The sequence below is a fragment of the Alligator sinensis genome, unplaced genomic scaffold (assembly GCF_000455745.1).
Source record: "Alligator sinensis unplaced genomic scaffold, ASM45574v1 scaffold1014_1, whole genome shotgun sequence".
Classification (NCBI taxonomy): domain Eukaryota; kingdom Metazoa; phylum Chordata; order Crocodylia; family Alligatoridae; genus Alligator; species Alligator sinensis.
The window spans coordinates 750,764-771,482 of record NW_005842692.1 but is presented as its reverse complement, the minus strand read 5'-3'; the positions used below and the strand labels follow the sequence as shown (position 1 = coordinate 771,482).

Sequence of the window (20,719 nt, the reverse complement as noted above, 5' to 3'; positions counted from 1 at the left end):
GCTGACCCCCCCCGCCAGCACCGCCCCGGGTCAGCTGCACCATCTCCAAACTCTCACGACTGCTCGGAGGGGTCCTGTGCTTGTCACCTCTGCAGAGGAGTCACGTCTGGGGCGGGAGCGGACACTGCAGCGACTATTACACGGGGATCCCCCGGCGGACGTGTATTTTTAGGGTACCTCTGGATTGTGGAAATCTACATTTTTACAGTCTTACTGTGTTGACCTCAACAAGAATCTTTTGGGAAATTAAAGCAGCGGCTAAGAGAAACGCTATGTGGGCAGATTACGCAAAACTAAATTTTCAACACAAAAATGAATTCACGTGTAGAATGGGTGGGTGCCGATGTCGTTTGATGACCTGACATGCTACAGAGATAGTAATAAGATAAACCAGTTTGATATCACAACGGAGCTGCGTTTTATAAGCTTGAAGTCGATTGTGCTATTTTGAAATAAAAATCGATGTGGGATTAAAAAATTGCGTTCAGCGGAAACATAGCAACTAAAAGGGCATGGATTTTAGCTGAAGCTGTAACAGTCTCATCTACGGGCTCACCATTTAAATAGATCCTATAAGCCTAAATCTGATACACGCCCCTCAGGCACTGAACTGAAATGTCCAGCGTACTACTAATAATTTATAATAATCGTAATAATTTATAGCACAGCTGGAATGAACTAGAAAGCCAACTGAAATTAATACCACAACTTAAAATAGTTTAATGACTCTAAAACCAAGTGCATCTGAAACGGGTTTACACTTTGAAAGGACTGTTTTAAAACGTGCATGGAAACATTTTAAACATAAAAAGTAACACAAAACCCAACTATTAATCACATAATGAAGAAACAAGCAGAAACAGCTTGTAGGCAAGACTAGGAAAAAGAAAAGAAAAACAGGCAAAAGGATTCGGAGTAAAGAGAAATACTGAAAAGTATTTTTTTTAAAAAGCATAATGTACATATTGCTGCAGAAGAAAAAAAATATACGTTTCTAATATGCAGAATTTAGAAAATGTGGCCATCATTTTTCCTATCACCATTATATATCTGACCAAAAGAAGTAGTCTGAGAAAAAAATCTTCAGTTAAAAAAACCCATGAAATATCTTCACACCAGTGTAGTGACACCTTTTGTATTCTCACATCTAGTGGAAATGGACATGAGCTCAGTGAAAATCCTAAAAAAGAACTAAAGGCATTTCTAGGCAAAGATGTATTCAACACCCATCGCACATTGTTACTGCCAGGTTTCACTATGTGCAGCAATTCGGACCAACTTGTTGATAGCAAAAAACCTCAGCTGCTATACTTGGACAGCCATGCTTTCCTCTCCCACCGCTCCTTCACTAGTAACATGCTAAACAAACCTCCAACCCATCACTTGTACAAAGGTCTAGCCCACGACTTTTGGGGTTGCTTGTTCAAATCATGTTTCCTAGTGAGTGTGAGGGAAGTGATATGTTCTTTTCCCCTCATCTTTCAATGTGAATGGGCTCTTTCAAAGTGGGCAGGCCAAAATCCTAACATTCAATCCACGTTGTGTGTGTGTGTGTGTGTGTGTGTGTGTGTGTGTGTGTGTGTGTGTGTGTGTGTGTGTTTTGCAAAATTTGTGCCCTAAAAATAATAAAGAACTGCTTCAAAGCTTTTCCCAAACGTGACAACTAACCATTTCCAGAAGCTCCGTTCTCATGAGCAGTGCCATAACAACAAACAAATGTGCTTGCATTAAAGAAAAACATAAATGTAAAAAAGAAACAGTTTAAATACTGTTGTGGTTAATGAAGTAAAAAGTAAATACTTCCCCCCCCCAAAAATTATGAAAAATACGTTTATAGTGTCGCTTTAAAACACCCCTGGGACAAAATCTACTATTCACTTGTACAAATGTGGCTTGCATTTCAATGAGATCCACACATGCACATCCGGGGTCAGATTTTTGCCTGAATTATGTATCTGCTGTGCGATGCTTAAAGAGACATTTATAGGATTGGCGGTCTTATTCTAAAACAGTTGTGTTTTACAGTGTTCAAAGGGAGAATGCTCCTGTCTGCCGTGTTCAAAATAGGGTGGAAAAAATCCATGCTACAGACCTTCATCCTACTCCTACCCAAGTCAATACAAAAAAAACTCCAGTGATTCGAGGGTGCAGGATGAAGCTCCTCTTGTGCCACCCACACTTCAGGCAGGTTACTTTCCTCTCTCCTGCCCCAGTGAAACATCTCCTGGTCTATCTACAGAACAATATGAACCATTTTAATAGCTGCAGTTGCAGTAGGGTTTGTCCCTTGGGGCAGTTAAAGCGTGGCTCCATTTTGCAGCCTGCAAGAAGAGTTGAACTGTGTCCTCGCATTGTGCTAACGCCTTGAACTGATCACATGGGCTTATCCTGGCTCGGGGACATAGTAGATCCTGTCTCAGCTGCTGCCAGATGAGCAGGTATCAGCATGACCATGACTGTCCTTAATCATTTACATCTGGCCAAGAGCTTGCAACTGTTTAAGAGCTGGACTTCACTACCTCGACGTACACATTTGACACCTCGAAATTAGATTAATAAAACGTGCTCCACATGAGGCTACACCTTAAAACTATTGAGCAGCTAAGGCTGGTTAAGAACAGGACAACTTGCTTGTTAAGTGGCCGTCCTGCTGTGAATGTATTAGACCAATACTTGTGATCTACACTGGCTGCTTATTGGCTTCCAGGTGGAGTTTACAGGTTTGCTTTTGACCTGTGAAACCTCAAATGATCTGGAACATGCCTATTTCAAAGCCAGTGTGTCTCTGGTATGACTACAGCTCTCAGTGCAGAACAATAAGGCATCTCATAAGAAAAAGGAAAAGCACAGCTAGCAGAGGGCTACCTAGCAACCTGCCGACTGGATCTGACAGTGACTGAAACAACGGAGTGAGACAAGGGACCAAACCCCAAATACAGTCTGAGCTCTCTTTTGTTGCTGTACCTACTTCTGATCTGATAGAGCTGCTTCACAGAGGTCTCTTTGGCTTAGTCTTTGGCAACATTTGTATCCCTTGTCATGTCAATGAAGCCTCACTGATTTGAAATAAGGGGAAGTGAGAATTCAGGAATTCATTCCTGGTATGTATTTGGTAGCTGTGTTGGTCTGAGACAAAAAGAAATGCAAAACTCTAGAACTCTTGGTTCTGAGATTGTACCTTTTATTAGCCCAACTAAGAAATCGCATGTGATCCTGAAAGCTTGCAGAAAAAGATTTTTTTTTTTTTTGTGATTTCTTAGTTGGGCTAATAAAAGGGATCATCTCTGAACCAAGAGTGTCATTCACTCTCCTCCCCCCTCCCCCCCTTCCACCAGTTTGGAAAAGCCAGACCTTCTGGACATGCTACAAGGCTCTTATTTCTTTAGAGCCTTTCTCTTTAGGTTCTGGAGAAAGGAAATGACAGTGGAAACATGCTCAGAGAGGATGGGCAGTTTTTCAATTATTTCAAACCAATTTTAAATTGAATTTCCCCTTCTTGACTGCCAATGAGAGATTCTCAGTAAGGCTGACTGCACCTGTTTTTTAGTACAGCTGCCACTTTAAGAATTTCTTGGAATGGTGGGGACTGAGACCAATGGTAGTCAAACTATGCTACTGACACTTCTGATTAGTTTTTATAATACAGCATTGAGGAGAAAAATCCCCAAACCAAACCAAACCAAACCATCCATAGTGACCAGAGAAACTGAACAGATTTCACTTTTGTTTTTATAGTTGATGCTAACAGAATTTCAGTTTTAAATCTCAGTCCTGCAAACTATTCAGTGGAAGAAGATTTGTAGGCCTGCGCAACCCCCCAGCTAAAGCACTTGATTTCCACAGAAAAATAGGGATCTACCTGCATGGATCAGATTGCATGGTACGAGCTAAAAAATGTGAACAGGGTCTAAATAATGCATGGACATGATAAGCCCTGGGGGGAAGCAAGCCTTAGGAGACCTGTTAGGTTCATGCTTACTTGCTCATTGCAAAGGCAATATTAAACAGCAATGCACCCAATCCACACAAGGCAAGAATGGTGTTCCCTAGTAAACTGAATAGGCTGTTCATCCTTTGCAAGCAAAGATGACTGCATCCAGCGGTGGGAAGGGGTGGGGGCGGAAGATGGAGGAAGAAGAGAGAAAGGAAGGGGGAAAAAAAGGGAAGAAAAGAGAAAGGGAGAAAAAAGGGGAAAAAGGAGAAACAAGAGAGAGGAGAGGGTGTGTGTGTGTGTGGGGGGGCGGGGGCTGTGGGCTGAGGCTAGGTCACACAGGTATGCAGGTGATTTATAAACCCAATCTTTGCCCTGAACAATCTGCTGCAGCAGGGGCAGGACAGTGACCAGGACTGGACATGAGAGATCCTCTTTTTCCTGGCCACGCACTTCCTCACTGCCTCTGCCATGAGCCGCTGTTAGAAGGGCAGTGCTCTGCTCTGGACTGATGACCTCCAGGATGGACGGTCATGAGTGATTTGCTCCCGTGAGACTGACATGGGGGTTTGAGCAAAAAGGACATGAAAAAGGCTGTCAGCACCCAATAAAAATTCTGAAGCAACAAATTTGCCACTGGGAAAGGAAAGAAGACTAAGAAATCCAACTACTAATTTAAGCTATGAAAAACAACTACTTTGCCCCTCGGCAACAGGGACTTCACTAGCCAAAACTCATGGATAGAAATACACAATTTTAGGAGTGGAATGAAAGAGAAGACTGACATGGTAAGATGGGGGAGGAACTCTTTAAAATTTTTCTCGGGAGCTCATTCATGTAAGACAGCTATCCTATAAATACTGAATTTTGGATATCAGTGTGAAACCAAATTGATTACACTACATAATATCTAAAAATAGGATGTTGCTGAAACCATTCCTTTACATTTTCCATGATTGAAACAAATATATCACAGAAGTACAGAGGAAGAGACAAGAGAGTACAGTGGAGTTCTTTCAAAAGGGGAAGCTTTCAAAAGGGCAACAGATATTTTGATCTAATTGTTCTGTGAAGGAGCTGAGAAAGATTCGAATGTAGCAATATCACTCCAACATTAACACTTCTTCATTAGGATTCAGTTGGAGGGGTTTTGCTACATTTGAATCTTTTTGCCCTTCAAAAGTTGTTGCCCTTTTGAGGCCTCCCCCCTCTGAAAGGCCCCAAATGTAGCTGTGTCCACAACCAAAATAATTCCCCCCCAAGGGATGCCTGAATTTATGTTTTAAACTGAACTCATACAAACATTTTCTTCCTAATACAATGGCCTAATGATACAACTCTGAATATATAATAATTACATACCAGAAATCTGATTCAGTAAACTATCCTTATTTGTAAGCACAAGACTAGTGTGGCTATGTTCCTCTATAATAAAGAGAGGGACAAGGAAAACTCTGGAATATTAATTTGTAAGGAATAGAGTTGGCCATTTTCCCCTCCAACAAATAGTAAATTCATGGACAGATGGATTTTGGAGGACTACTGAATAGTACATCTGAAAAAATGCAGGAAAACATTTCAACATTTTAAAAAATGAAATTTTTTACTTCTCATTTCCAAACATGTTTAAAAATTGACTGGTATTGGGAAAAAAAGGTTATTTTGTTTAAAAAGAAGGATATATAACTCCCAAACAAAACAAAGCACTGCATTTCAAGTCAATCCAAACATTTCAGGTAACCCCTTAATACATTTCTGGGTTTCAACAAAACACCTAGAAAATTTCTGTTTCAGTTTGACTAGGACCAAATTCATTTTTCTTCTTTGGCTACAAAATTGAAAAATCCATTAATTGCCTAACTACAAAGGAATGCATGAAGAGATGTAATATATAGTGGCCAGGGTGAGCTGGTAATGAAATAGGAAAAAATTAAAAGGTGTCTTACCACTCTTAATAATGTTTTTTTTAAAAAAAGAACAACTGTATATACAATGTATCAGGTAATCTTCAATCTTACTAAATATAAAAAAAGTCCAGTTATGTATCATGACCATAGGAGATACTACTATAATGGAATACATTTAAACAGGCATTTTCTCCACAAAACATATTTTACATCTATTTAAGAGACAGATTCAGTATTATCCTGTCTAAATTTTCTACCCCCAAAATATTGATATCAGAAGGGTTTTGTGATTTTTTCGATTACCTCCATAGGGTGGTAGCTATTTATGAATCTAATTATTTTACCTAGGTCTATACCAGTCTTCAAACTCATGTCAGGAATTTAAAGGAAATGTTTGTTAGGACCTGTAACTGAAAATATCCCTTAAGGGCTAAATGGTTTACATTTTTATTTTGAAGAATGTTTCATAGTTTTAACTTATTAGAACTTTTGAAACTATTCTAATTTACTCTAAATATAAATACTAAAAATATTTTTCCACTAAAAATTTCTCAGTATTATGATGATAGCTGTGAATGTGAAAGAACTGAAAAAAAAAAGTTTATTTTGCAAAAGCTACCAAACAGATGCTGGTAACTTTTGGTTTCTACCAATCTTGCCTGAATTTGAACGGATGACCTGGAAATGAAAGGTCTTGTATCTCATTATTACAACTACAAGCTGTCAAATTCCCAAGACCCAACTTTTTTTTCCTTCTTCTTAGCACGGGGCAGGAAGTCAATGCATTCAGCACACCACCATGATGTCTGGATGGAGGGCTGCATTGCTTCCTTTCCTGATGCTGGCTGGGATCAAAGATCGGTTGCTTCAGCAGCAGGTAGCAGTATTGTTTATTAGTAACATTTTATCAGTGAAGTTCAGAGCACTGACTCTTGCTTTATACTAATGATGGACTCCTCCCTCCAACCCAAGCCTTACTGGCAGGGCGGAAAGATGGTTTTGTAGATAAAGTATTGCATTAGGATTAAAATGTTCTGCGCTTAATTAGTAGCTTTTTTCCATGAACAACTCAACTACTTTGTGATCAGGTTTCTACCTTAAAAAAATGAGAAGAATAACCCATTTTATCTTCACGGAGTATTTGTGAGAATTCATAAAAACTTGTGAAGCACTCTTTCTGTTGTCTAGGGCCATATAAGTACCTAGACAGATTCCTCTAACTCCCATGCAAGGATGATCTTTTTCTACACCTCTTCATTTCTTTTCTTTCTGCCATGTCCATAAATTACAATACACTATTTACTGGACTAGTGTGTGTGTATATATTCGTTCTCTATGTCTTTCCAGAGAGAGAATATATATATTGCCTGATACACTTTAGCTACCTGGTCCTAATAGCAAGCACTCAAAGAAAGTACCTCCAACTACATAATTATGCAGATGAAAAGTACAGCTATTTGTGGAATAAAGAATCTTCCAAAAGGTTCAGAAATTCCACTGTTCAACACATGCACACAACTTTCATTGAAACCAATGGGAACTACTGGCAGGCAGTAGCAGGCATAATTTACTCCTAAAAATCCTGAATTCACAACATTTCATTTGCTGAAAATGTAATCATTCTCCAGTTTCTTATTTAGTCTTATACCTTTGTTTGTTAAAAGGTTGTAAAGACAACTCTAATTATCAGTTAATATGTACTCCATATTGGAAGTACAAGTTTATCATGAAACACATCAATATATTTTTCATTATGAAGAAATCATCTGCTCAAGAGGAGAATAAAGTGTTAGTAAATTTGAATTTTCAGGCTCCTAAAGGAAATTGTAAGTGCAGAGGGCCCTACTGGAGCATCAGAAAAATAAAGTAAAATACTAGAGAGGATACAGAAGAATTAGAGATTATCAAATCCACTACAATTGGTTTGGTTGTGCTACCACTGATTTACAACTTCATATTAGAAATTTGCTATACTAGACTGGACTACCTTAATCATTTGTTCTCACAAACATATGACTTGCCTCTTGAAGTGAACAGCTTGGGAAGGAAAGGAGCTAAAATCAAAACAGAAAAATGTTACATTTCAATATGTAAATACTAGGGCAAGTATAAATTTTAAAACGATACAGTAATTGACCATACCATGTAAGTCATTTACGATATTACTGCAAATAAAATCCTGAAACTATTATGCAAATTAAGAAAAGATGGGTCCAACTGACCTAGAGCTCCACATCATCACTAGAATTAATTAAAAATGCAAAAAGTAAAGAAGTTGCAAATTGAGAAATCCTTGTTACAATTCATGTAATAGTCGGATTATTTGATAACAAAACAATCCAGTATACATTCACATAAAAAATAAATCCCTCATGCCACATGTAATTTATCAAACTACAGTTTACACTGATTTGTCCCTAGGGCTGATAAAAAATATCTGCAAGAGGGTCACTGAAAAGAAAGGTTCTTACAGAGAAGTCACATGTATGTTTGGAAGATCAGCCTTTTGTTTGTTTCCAGTTTTATTAGTGGTTTTCATTTTTAACTTTACAAAGCAACATTTATATTTTCTGAGTTAATATTTTTTAATAACTAAAGGTCTTGTTTATTTGAAAACTGCACCAGTTTAAGTAGAGACATGATTTTAAATAGAATTAGTTAAATGGGTGCTAAATCCTACATGGACAATCTTAATTCAATTTTAACCTTGTTTATACTGATTTAGTTTAACTTGATTCTTTTTGAGGTAATTTGAATCAGTATAAACTAGATTTGAATTGATTTAAGAGAGCCCACACAATCTCACACCCATTTAAGTAACTGAGTTTTCAAGAAGTTCAATTGGTATATCTTTGAATATAGAAAGACCAAAGTGTGGTTCTATTCTGAAGAGTAACCATCTTCAGAATTGCAGTATTCCACATTGCTGTATCTCAAACACTTCCAGTTCAAAAGTACTCTGTTAAAATTATTACAATGTAATTTATCATGGCAAACCCTTCAAACTTAACCTGAGATCTGAAAGTCAAGCTGGGTTTTATCTACCTTGCTCTACCATCAGTAATTATAATTATACTTTCTAATTTCCTGTCTTTGGGAACACTGCTTTTAATGTTAATTGTACACTGTTAAATTAAACTGTTAGTTTTTGTGCAATTTCAAGTACAACTTGGTCCTCATTAGGGTCTCCTGTGCATTATCATAATACACACAATAAGCAATTCTTCCTATGTTTGGAACAATTCTCTTCATAATTACACTTAAGCAAAGTTCAAAATCTCGCTCCTGTGAAAAATTCCAACACATAAATGTTTGTTTTGTGTCCTAAAGCAAAAACAAAAGTTGAAATTAAAGTTGTGGAATGGAAATTATGAAAAAAAATATAAATTTGGAATTTTTGAAACATTTCATTTGACATTTTTGCCTTGGATTGCTTCAGTATTAAACTATGTTTTTTAAACTGAATTTTTGCCTCATAGTAGATGATCCAGAGCCCAATGCCCCCTATTTCATAGCTCCATAGACTATCTGTACCATGATACAACTAGAGTCTTACGATACACCCTGTTGTCCAGTCAGAGGCAAACTGATATTTTACTCCTGGAGATTCAGCCCTCCAGGGAGTCATGCCAATAGGAGAGAATGAAGGCACAAACAACTCCTCCTGTAAGGAAATGCACTTATAGGGGAACTTAGTTTAGTTATTTGTTGAGCTGATCTTAAGTTGAACACGTAAAGTGAGTTTAAAAAAATTCAGGTGAAATCAGAAAGTTTAGATTTTGTGGAAACTAAATTTCATTTGGAAAATTATTCTGATGGATTACTCCTTGTCTAACTCTATTCATAATAATGAGGAGAAAAAGAATTCATTTCACTCGTCAACCTTAGTTGTTCTATGAACATGAGTAAAAAAATATAAAATAACCATAAACCAGCCCCCTCACCCCCCTCAAAAAAAACCAAACTAATCACAAAGCCAAGTAGATCTGGCAGTTGGTATATGGAGGTGACAGTTTGTACAAAAGGTGACATTTTTACATATTTACTCTTCGGAAGACAGCCACATTCTGTTTTTTCAAGTAACATAAGGAGTTTGCTGTTGTGTGGCTTGACTTTAACAGGAAAACAGCTACCAGTTGGTTTTTTTAATTTCAGTTGCCAAGGCTTGTGTTTGAAATCACATAGCTGTGATATTGTAAAAGCTATTGGTATTTGGTGCAAAGACATGCAACAAACCAGTTGCAGGGTTTGCAGAGATTTGTGGAGCTGGCATGAGCCCAAGAGTAATGTTATAGGATCATTAACTACTATATTTGTTTTCTCAGCTGTTGCTTCCCTACAGGTAGGCAAGACAGGCTTAGTTTCAAAGATCCGGGCTAGCAAGAAGGTAAAACTAAAACACTAGGAGGGTTTTTTTGTTGGTAAGTAACACTTAACGCATTCATGTTATTACTACAATGTCATCTCCCCATTATTTAATCCAGTTGGAGAACCCTGCCCACATGTAGTAGCATATATCACGCTAAGTTTTAGAGTTCCAGAAAGGAGAATAACCAGGAAATAGTGACACTGTTGATGTCCATTAGCAGTGCAACTGAGGCACTGCCTGATGCTACACAATAGAACCAAACTCCATGGGGATGATGAGATCCATTTATCAGGAGATGGCACTGACCTGCGTTTGTAACATTCAAAATTTCACTGTGGACTTATCTTGCTTGCCGAGCTATTTGTGATGGGGAACACGCAGGCTAATTAGTGACATTCCTATGGCAAATAACCCTGCCCGCGTGTGAGAAGTTAATTTGTTCTAATATGTACAGTTGAATCTCAGAAAGTAATGGTGAAGTGTAAAATCTGTAGTGGTACGAGTCTTGAGATAAAAATAATATGGTGATTGTTGATCAGATGTACTCTGTATATACATATAGGATTTCACAATGGAAATGTCACTTTCTTATAGAGGAAAAGAACTAAAGGGCATGCTTTGATTGCCATGATGCAGTATATACAAGAACTTAAATTTACAATCGACTGTAAAGGCTTCTAGGCTGGGTGACATTTCCCCCCCCAGATCACTATACAGCTTTAAGCAATGTTTCAAAAACTTCCCTTTAAACCATAGAAACTATGTAACTATAACTATATATTTTTATATTTATTTATGGTACATGTCCAGGATAATGATTTGGAACCTGACAGCACTGCCACTGACTTTTCATTGCTATAAAATCCTAGAAAGGGGATCTAGTTTAAACTAGCACAGTAGTTGTCTAGAGTATGTTATCCATGTAAGGCAGGAAAACATCCAGCAATGGTCACAAATATACATTTTTAAATAAATCAAACAAATAGGACTGTTGAAGATTAAAATGTTTATGGCTTAGTCCCAACATCAGTTAGGCTTTTTCTTAATTTAATTTCAAACCACTAGACCAGTGTTTCTCAAACTAGGATACGCATATCTCTAAAGAGTAGGCAAGGGGAAGAAATGGGCAAGCAGCAGCTGCAAAGGCAAAATATATTTGAAAAAAAAGGAAGGAACAGAAAAGCAAGTCTGAAATATACCTTAGGTCATTGGAGAGGTTACAGTGTAATTGTTGTGAGAAAGCATTTTTTTTCGGTCAATCACAGGGGATTTTAGGGGTAAATCATAGTAAAACAATAAAAAAATGGGTAGCCAACCCAAAAGTGTTTGAGAATCACAGCCCTAGACTAATTTTTCTTTTAGTGTTTTTGTTATTCATATATTGTCTACATTTTTACTTTAAATTTCCCCTGCGTGTGACATCACAAGAACATATGGGAGTAAGAAGAACATAGGTAGAAACTCAGTGATGACTCAAAAGTTCTTCTTCAACATGTTAACAAGTGCCAGTCTTTTAGATTTCTTTCATAATATGACATGGTTCTTCACTGCCCAATAAATAGTAGAACACAATTCCCTGAATAAATCAGAGATCTGATCTCAGTTGACTTTGACAGTCCCATTCCCAAAATTAGTAATGTTCAGTTATTCTTATGCTCGCATCTGCAGCCAGGTGCAATCCCTTTTCCCATCCTCTCACCATGGAATACAGAGTAAGCAGTTTTATACCCCCAGCTCCAATGAGAAAGGAAACCACAGGTGAATCTACAAGAAGTGAGAGATTGAAGTTTCTCAACAGCCTCCTTTATTCCTCAGAGAGAAGAGGCTGCGAAGAACGGAAGTGTTGCTCCACACTACAACATACTGACTCTCAAAAGATTGAATTCTGGGAATAGTCATTGTGTCCATTTCCACTGCTGTAGTCCTCCATGTGCATCACCTAGCAGTTCTGTAAGCAGCAGTGCAATGCCCTAGGCTTTGCTAAACCTCCGTGAACAAACTCAAGAGCATTCTACAAGGAGATACTGCTTAATCAATTTTGCCAGGTCACAGTATAGGGCATCCTATTGAACCCAGTAGATATGTAATCTGTTTGCAGAGCAACAATAAACACCACCAGCAGCCCATTAAATAACCGGGAACCTAGGAGATTAGTTGCAAAGGTTAATATTAAGATTTTTACAAAATTTGGCTGTTAACACTTTAATAGGAAATATGTAATTAATTACCTGCAAGGTTGTCAATTTCCTTCTCTTGGAGCAGACTGACAGCATCATCATCACCTTCCAGCATGAGCTCAGTTTCTGCATTTTGATTCACTACAGCTTGACTTCGGAAGGTTTTCTTTGACTTTACTACATCTTCTTCAGTGCCTAAATAAAAAGCAAAAATATGATTTTGAGCATCTACTTTTTTGTATAAAGCATTCATAGTCAATGATTCAGCAGTCCTAAAGTCTTTAAGAGTGTGTGTGTGTGTGTGTGTGTGTGTGTAGTTTTGTAAACAAATTTTATTTTGAAAAAGTAGAACACTCCAAACAGAGATAACATTTTATAAGAAGTTTAGCAGTCATTACAGAATGTGCATTATCTTTTTCAGCCTTTTTGAAACAACTTTGAAAATTACCTCTGGGTGATTAAAAAAAATAACTAAAATGTAAATATTAAATTTATAAAATGAGTCAGTAAAATCTTGATATCAACAAGACCTGTAACAATTATTTTATCAAGAACTCTGCTCACATCCATTTTTATCTACCTTGATAAGCGCTCTTCAGAAGAATAACACATCAGCTTAAGAAAGGTACCTTCTGGCACACTTCTGAAAACTATAACGTTTAATCTGTACTGTTAGATGAGGAAATTATAAAAAGTGATTACCTTCTCAAAAAAAGTTTCAAGATACTGAAATAACTGTCTGAGAGAATGGTGCATGGCAACTATAAACAGTATCACAGTGTGGTATCCTTCAAATAACATTTTAGCATCAACACTGATTCTTTCACAATCGGAGACAGACAAGTCTTTTTTTCCCCACCACTAACATATGCCAGTATGCTACCTGGTACTATCTCCCACTTTTTCAAGGAAAATAATGTAAGAGATTATGCAGAATGTATGGCACTTATTTATTTTTATACGCCTTCAACTTCAATTCAGGACGCACAGTACATTAACATTGATGTAGCACACTTAAGTGGGACTTAAGTGCCATGTTGGGTCAGATCACAGGTGTATCCATGTACCACTTACTAAGGGGAAAAGTATTTATGCAGGGTTTATATATGATCGGTTCTTTTCCCCTCTTTTCTTACAGCTTCCAGCAGTTAGAGAGGTTTGAACTTGGAAGTTATAATTTTAAGTATAATGTTAAATATCCACAGATGGACCCATTCTACATTAAGTAGTCCAATCCTCTTTTGAACCTGGTTAAGTTATCAGCCTCCACAACAAAGTATGGAGATGAGTTCACAAAATAATCACATGCTGTGTGGAAAAAAAACCCCTTCATATTGCTCAGTTTAGCCTTACTACCAAATAACTTCATTATTTATCCCCTAGTTTTAGTATTGTGAGAGACGGCACATAGTAAATCCTGATGTATTTTCTCCACACCATTCATGATTTCACAGACTTTTATTATATCTCACACCTTAGCTGTTTTTCCTCCAAGCTGATAGGTCATAGCCTATTTAGTCTTCCCTGGTACAGAAGCCTCTCCATATCCCTCATCATCCCTGTTGCATTTCTCTGTATTGTTTCTCATTCTATTCTATGTTTCTGGAGGTGGGGGAACAGAACTGAATACAGTATTCAAGGTTTGGTTGTACCATGGATTTATATGTTGGCATAATCATAAAATCATAGAAAATCAGGGTTAGAAGGGACCTTGGAAGGTCATTTAATTCAATCTCCTGATCAAAGCCAGACCGTCCCCAACTAGATCATCCCAGCCAAGGCTTTGTCTAGCCTGGTCTTAAAACCTCTAAGGCTGGAAAGTGCACACACAACCTCTCTGGGTAATCTGTTCCAGTGCTTCACTACCCTCCTCATGAGAAAGTTTTTCCTAAGATCTAACCTAAATTTCCTTTGCTTCAACTTGACAGCATTATTCCCTGTTCTGTCACCTGCCACCACTGAGAGCAGTCTAGCTCCATCCGCTTTGGACCCACTCTTTCGGTAATTGAAGGCTACTATTAAATCCCCTGTTAGTCTTCTCTTCTCCACACTAAATAAGCCCAGTTCCCTCAGCTTTCCCTTAGAAGTAATGTGCCCCAGCACCCCTACTATTTTTGTTGCCCTCCTTTGGACTCCAATTTGTCCACATCCTTTCCGTAGCGGTAGGCCCAAACTGGACACAGTACTCCACATGTGGCCTCATCAGTGCCAAACAGAGGGGAAGAATCATTGATCTGCTGGCAATGCTCCTACAAATGCAGCCCAGTATGCCATTAGCCTTCTTTGCAACAAGGGGACATTGTTGGCTCATATTCAGCTTATTGTCCACTGTGACCCCCCGGGTCCCTTTCTGCAAAGCTGCTGCTTAGCCACTCAGTCTCCAGCCTGCACTGGTGCATGGGATTGTTCTGTCCTAAGTGCAAGACTTTGCACTTGTCCTTATTGAACCTCATGAGATTTCTTTTGGTCCAATCTTCCATTTTATATAGGTCTCTCTGAATCCTAGTCCTATTCCAGAGTGATCTACTACTCCTCTTAGCATCATGTCATCTGCAAACTTGCTGAGGGTGCACTCCATCCCATTTCCAGGTTGTTGATGAAGGTATTGAACAAAACCAGCCCCACGACTGACCCCTGGGGGCACTTCACTTGATACTGTCTGCCAACTAGACATCAAGCCCACTACCTTTTAACTTGGATGATCTAGCCAGTTTTCTATCCGCCCTGAAGTCCCTTCATCCAACCCAGACTTCTTTAGCTCACTTGCAAGAAAGTTGTGAAAGACCTTATCAAAAGCCTTGCTAAAATCAAGATATATTACATCCACTGCTCTTCCTGCATTCACAGAGTCAGTCGCCTCATCATAGAAAGTAATTAGGTTGGTCAAGCAAGACTTAACCTTGGTGAATCCATGCTGACTGTTCCTAGTCTATTTCTTCTCCTCCAACTGCTTAGAAATGGATTTCTTGAGGACCTGCTCCATATTACCAAGGACTGAACTGAGGCTGTAGTTCTTTCGATCCTTCTACTTCCCTTTCTTAAAGACAGGTACTATATATTTGCCTTTTTCCAATCGTTCAGGACCTCTCCCGACCACTACAATTTTTCAAAGATAATGGCCAATGGCTCTGCAATTACATTGACCAACTCCCTCAACACCCTCAGGTGCACCGTGTCTCACCCCATGGACTTGTACAATGCCAGCTTTTCAAAATAATCCCTAACCTGTTCCTTCACCATTGTTGGCTGCTCACTTCCTCCCCAAACTGTGCTGCCAGGTGCAGTAGTCTGGAAGCCAACCTTGCCTGTGAAGACTGAGGTAAAAAAGGAATTGAGCATTTCAGCCTTTTCTGCATCATCTGTCACAAAGTTGCCTCCCCCATTCAATAAGGGACCGACACTTTCCCTCATCTTCCTTTTGCTGCTGACATAATTATAGAAACCCTTCTTGTTATCTTTCATATCCCTTGCTAGCTGCAACTCCAATTGCACTTTGTTCTTTCTGATTTTATCCCTGCATGCCCTAACAATACCGTTATAATCCTCTCTAGCCATTTGTCCAAATTTTGACTTCTTTTAAGCTTCCTTTCTATATTTTAGCTCACTCAAGAGTTCCCTGCTAAGCCAAGCTGGTGTTCTGCCATACTTGCTTGCTTTCCTGTGCATCGGGATGGTTTCCTTCTGCGCCCGCAGTAAAGTTTCTTTAAAATACAACCAGCTTTCCTGGATTCCTTTCCTTCTCAGACTGGCCTCCCAGGAGATCCTGCCCATCAGTTCCCTGAGTGAGCTGAAGTTTGCTTTTCTGAAGTCCAGGGTCAATGACCATTTCCTGTTTTGTTTTCACATCTCTTTTTAGAAATTCCTAACCTTTTGTCTTTTTTACTTATGTTCCACAGATAGTTGATATTTCTAGAGAACTATCCATAAGAATATGAAGAACTCTTTTTTTGAGTAGTGACAGTTAATGTAGAGTCCATCACTATATATGTGCACCTCAGGTTATTCTTTCCCATGTGCATCATTTCACACTATCAACACTGAACTTATTCAGTGCCTAGTCTCTCAGTTTTGCTACATCCCTTTGCATATCTTCACAGTTAGTTTTGCTTTTTGCCACCCTGGAGAATTTGGTGCTATGTGCAAAAGCAGTCACCTCACTATTAACTCCTCCTTTCCATTTCCAATAATTTACAAATGCATTAAACAGCACAGATACCAGCACAGACCCTTGACAGACTCCACTGTTTATCCCCCTCCTTTGTGAGAGCTGAACATTTATACCTACTCTGTTTTCTGTCCATTAGTCAGTTACTGATCTACAAGTGGACCATGACTCTCATACTACAACAGCCTAATTTCATTAAATACTTTGTTGCGGGACTTTGTCAAATGCTTTTTGAAAGTCCAGGTACGCTCTGTCAACCGGATCCCACTGATCCTCATTGCTTGTTGATGCCCTCGAAGAGCTTGAGTAGATTAGTGAGGTATGAACTCCCTTTACAAAAGCCATGCTCACTCTTCCTCAGTAAATCCTGTTCAGATTTACTGAGGACAAATGTGACAGACCATTATAATTTTGACCTAGTTTGCCAGGAAGAGAAATTAGGTTCATTGTTCTGTACTTCCTTGGTTCCCCTCTGGAATCATTTTTAAAGAGTGGTTTTATTTTGTCTACCCTCTTGTCCTCCATTATAGAGGCTGATTTCAGTGATGGGTCACATCAGCAGATCCACAATTTCAAGTTTAAGCTCCTTCAGAACTTCTGAATAAATACTGGTGATATGCCACCATGCATCAGATGCTTCTATGTCCTCCCCTTCTGACCCCTCAATTGGAGTCAGTTCTCTTGATTTGTACCAGTGTAAATTACACTTGTGTCTGGAACCAACAAGCCAGATCTCCTTGGAGGGATACTGCAGTATGTGCTATTACAATGCTTCAAATACTGGTTTGCTGGAGAATTGGAAATAGCTTGTTAGGACTAAGCAAATGGCTACCAGGGAAGAGAAGCAGACACATGGTATGTCTTCTGGTGTAGTTTTGCCCCTGATTTTCTCTGGGGTAAGTGATCAGCTCCACACAAGATTTGAGTAAGTTATACCAATGCATGACTATATACCATATATCTTCAGGCGTAAATCTATTGCGTGTTCAAACCCCTGGATATTATTAAACTTAATAATGCCACTGGCAGTTATTGGAAGGAACACCACTAGCCTTATTAGTGAGTGCCTGATCATGGTAATGAAAAATGAAACGTCTTCTTTTAGATAATTTATCCTTTCACCAGCACCGACCAATAGCCACAAATGGAGACAAACCGACATTTTAACTTTGTAAACTTAGCCTTTGATATCCTATTGCAGTTAACCCAATAGTGAACCCCCAAAGCTGTGAGGAACACAAAAACAACACCCATCTCAGTCTGAAACAATGAGAAAAAATCAGGTATTCAGACCTGCAGCATCAAAAAAGATTTGCTACAATAAAGGGTAGACAGGGTATAGGGTAGGAGCTGGAAGCGTTCAAAAATCCTAGGCGAGCTTAAGTATGCAGGGGATGATGGGTGCCAGAGCCTATCAGCTGGTCCAATCTCCCTTGCCATTGGAAAGCAGAAGATTCTGATAAAGGAATATGGAAACATCTTACTATAAATATTGACATGATTTAAATTTGAACTAATGACCAAGAGATTGAAGGCTTTAAATATTCAGTCCAAGTATGATACATTTTTAAATAAAAGTCTACAAAAATAGAGACAAAGGGATTTGGAAAAATGGAATATAGGAATTTAGTTTAATTTAGATCACAAGTGATCTTATTTGTTTAGTAAATTAGAATTCTGTATCCATTTGTTATTAGTACCACAGTAACATTATTTGACTAAAAAAGTAGTTTCTCCTTTGAAATACTTTGGTACTGGCAAGATGAAATGGCATCATTGCAGGAGAAAGCTTGCACAGACTGTTTTCACACTTTTCCTGATTCTAGTGAGCACTCTAAAAACTTTTCCCTTTCGGAAGAACTGAATTTCTCCAAAGGAACCACCCAAAAACACTAGCTAAGAATAACTGCAGTGTAAGTAATTTCTATGATAACCAATAAAACTAATTTCAGTTCTCTGGAATTATTATTTATATATACAATTATCTTCTCTCAATCAGAAAAAAAGTACAGCTGGCACTATGAAAAGTTGAGGGCAAGCATCAGAAATGGAGGCTGAAATTTAGTCTGTTTTACTTAGCTTGTGACACTGCTAGTAGTTACTTGATTACAAAAATACTACAACATATTAACATAAGAAATGTGGTGTACTAGAAAGTACTAAGTTAGTTTGGCAACTCTGGAACTCAACAATTCAGATCAATCTTTCTAAAATATATATTTTTTATAATATTATGCATGCATTTATGTAAAAGAAATATAGCAAGTTGTGCTGCTTTGTAAACTGCTTTGGTTTGGCTGTTCTTATAAATTTATCACTTTGCTGAGTATACCTCAGTTTTTCTGTACTGTACCAAACATTTATCTAAATGAAAGTGTATGAGACCCAAAGTTGCCCTTCAATCACTATATCCTTTATGAATTAGAGTTCCATTTATCAAAATTACAGCAAGAAAAGGTAAGGTCTCAGAGGGCTGTCTCATTACAAGGCTTGTAAACACTGTCCTTACGAAGAAATGGTTTAACACCTAACAAATCAAAAACTGATTGGGAATAGAATTTATTTGAGATCATCTATCTTCAGAAGACGTGCCATACTGAGTGCACTTCTTGGCCTTTCTACCCATTCATCAAGAAATTAACAAGCCAATACCACAGACCGCCAGATCTCGTTGGATCCTAAAACATGAAATATGTTTAAAACAGATCTGTCACAGATGTTTTATTTTTATATTCCAGGATGACTTCAAAAGGCTTTAAAATAAGATAATCTTTTAAAACAGCAGTAAGGAGAAAAATAGCTCGTCTCTTTCAATCAAACAACAAACTGAATAAAAAATTATATAGCATGAAATGATGTTTGGTGTTGTTAACAATGATATAAAAAGAGTGAGAAATAAATTAATACCTTATATCTCAGGGTGTTTATACAAAATCTAAATACCTTTATCATAATTTTTTCCAGGCCACAACAAAATTATTATAGAGACACTAATTATGGGATGCCTTCATTATAAAACTGTTCTCCAGAGACAATGAGTTTGTATTCTAGAGGCAGATGTATAATGACTAGGTATCTAGAATGAAAGGGCTTTATATTAATGTTAATTGTAATGAGGCTCTACTGCAAACCAGAAAATGAAAAACATTAATAAAATATACAATACTTTGAAGTACGGCAACTTGTTATAAGCTGAATGCCCGGAACTGAAGTCAACAGAAGCTACAGGTGCTCAAAACCATGGACAGGTTGCTTATTTAGTGGCTAAGTATCGTGTAATTGCATGGATAGACACAAAGGCCCCCTCTACGTGTGCAGGTAAAGTCGCGATTGGATCTAATGCACAATCTACACAATTGAGCCTCCTGCCATGCTGCACGTACATGGCAGGAGGCATGACTGCGGGATCGCACTTTAGATCCAATCATGTCTGATTGCCAGTGCAGAGGGAGCCTGATCCTGGGCTTCCCCTGCACTGGCAAGGAGCAGGCACCCACAGCTGGGAGTCCTTTTTGCTAAAGGGGCTCCAAGTCACAGGGGCCATGTACAGCTGGGGCCGAGAGACCTTGCAATTGATGGGACTCTCAGCCCTGGTTTCACTGCATGCACAGCTGGAACTAAGAGCCCCACAACTCATGGGGCAGAGCTGAAAGTGGGAGCTCTGTCAGTTGCAGGTTCTCTTGGTCCTGGCTGCGCATGAGGCACAACCAGGACTGGGAGCCCCATAGCTCAGCGTCTCAGTCCCAGCTGTGATGAGGCACAGCCAGGCCGAAAAGCCCTGCCAGTTGCTGGACTCTTGGTACCAGCAGTGGGTGAGACGCAGCTGGAACCAAGCCCTGTGTGGGCTGGGAATTTCATGCACCCCCAAGCCTTAGGGATTACGGTAGCCTCAATCCCCAGGGTTTAGAGGATTCAGGCTGAGCAAGGCGCAGCCCTGTGGCTGGGAGCCCAGTCAGCTGACATGGGCTCCCAGCTATAAAGTTAGTACATATTTTTGCAGTCTAAGTCTATAGCTGGTTGAAGCTTTTTATGGTGCTATAGCTACTTTGCATGTGTACCTGGTCTTAGGGTAACTTAACTTAAGCAGTTAATTGCTCAATACCTGTTTAAAGGGGGGGAGCAGTTTACGACTTGGGAGCATGTCAGGTGATTCCTAATTGTTTCATATGT

At 38.7% G+C, this 20,719-nt stretch overlaps 1 protein-coding gene across 1 annotated transcript in view; it reads right to left on the bottom strand.

Moving 5' to 3' along the window:
* NBEA (neurobeachin) overlaps positions 1 to 20,719 on the bottom strand; it is an 827,350-nt gene that overhangs the window by 76,010 nt on the left and 730,621 nt on the right. Inside the window, exon 43 of the mRNA XM_025215995.1 lies at positions 12,436 to 12,579. Within this exon, the coding sequence (XP_025071780.1) occupies positions 12,436 to 12,579 (144 nt within the window). The remainder of the gene's footprint in view (positions 1 to 12,435; positions 12,580 to 20,719) is intronic.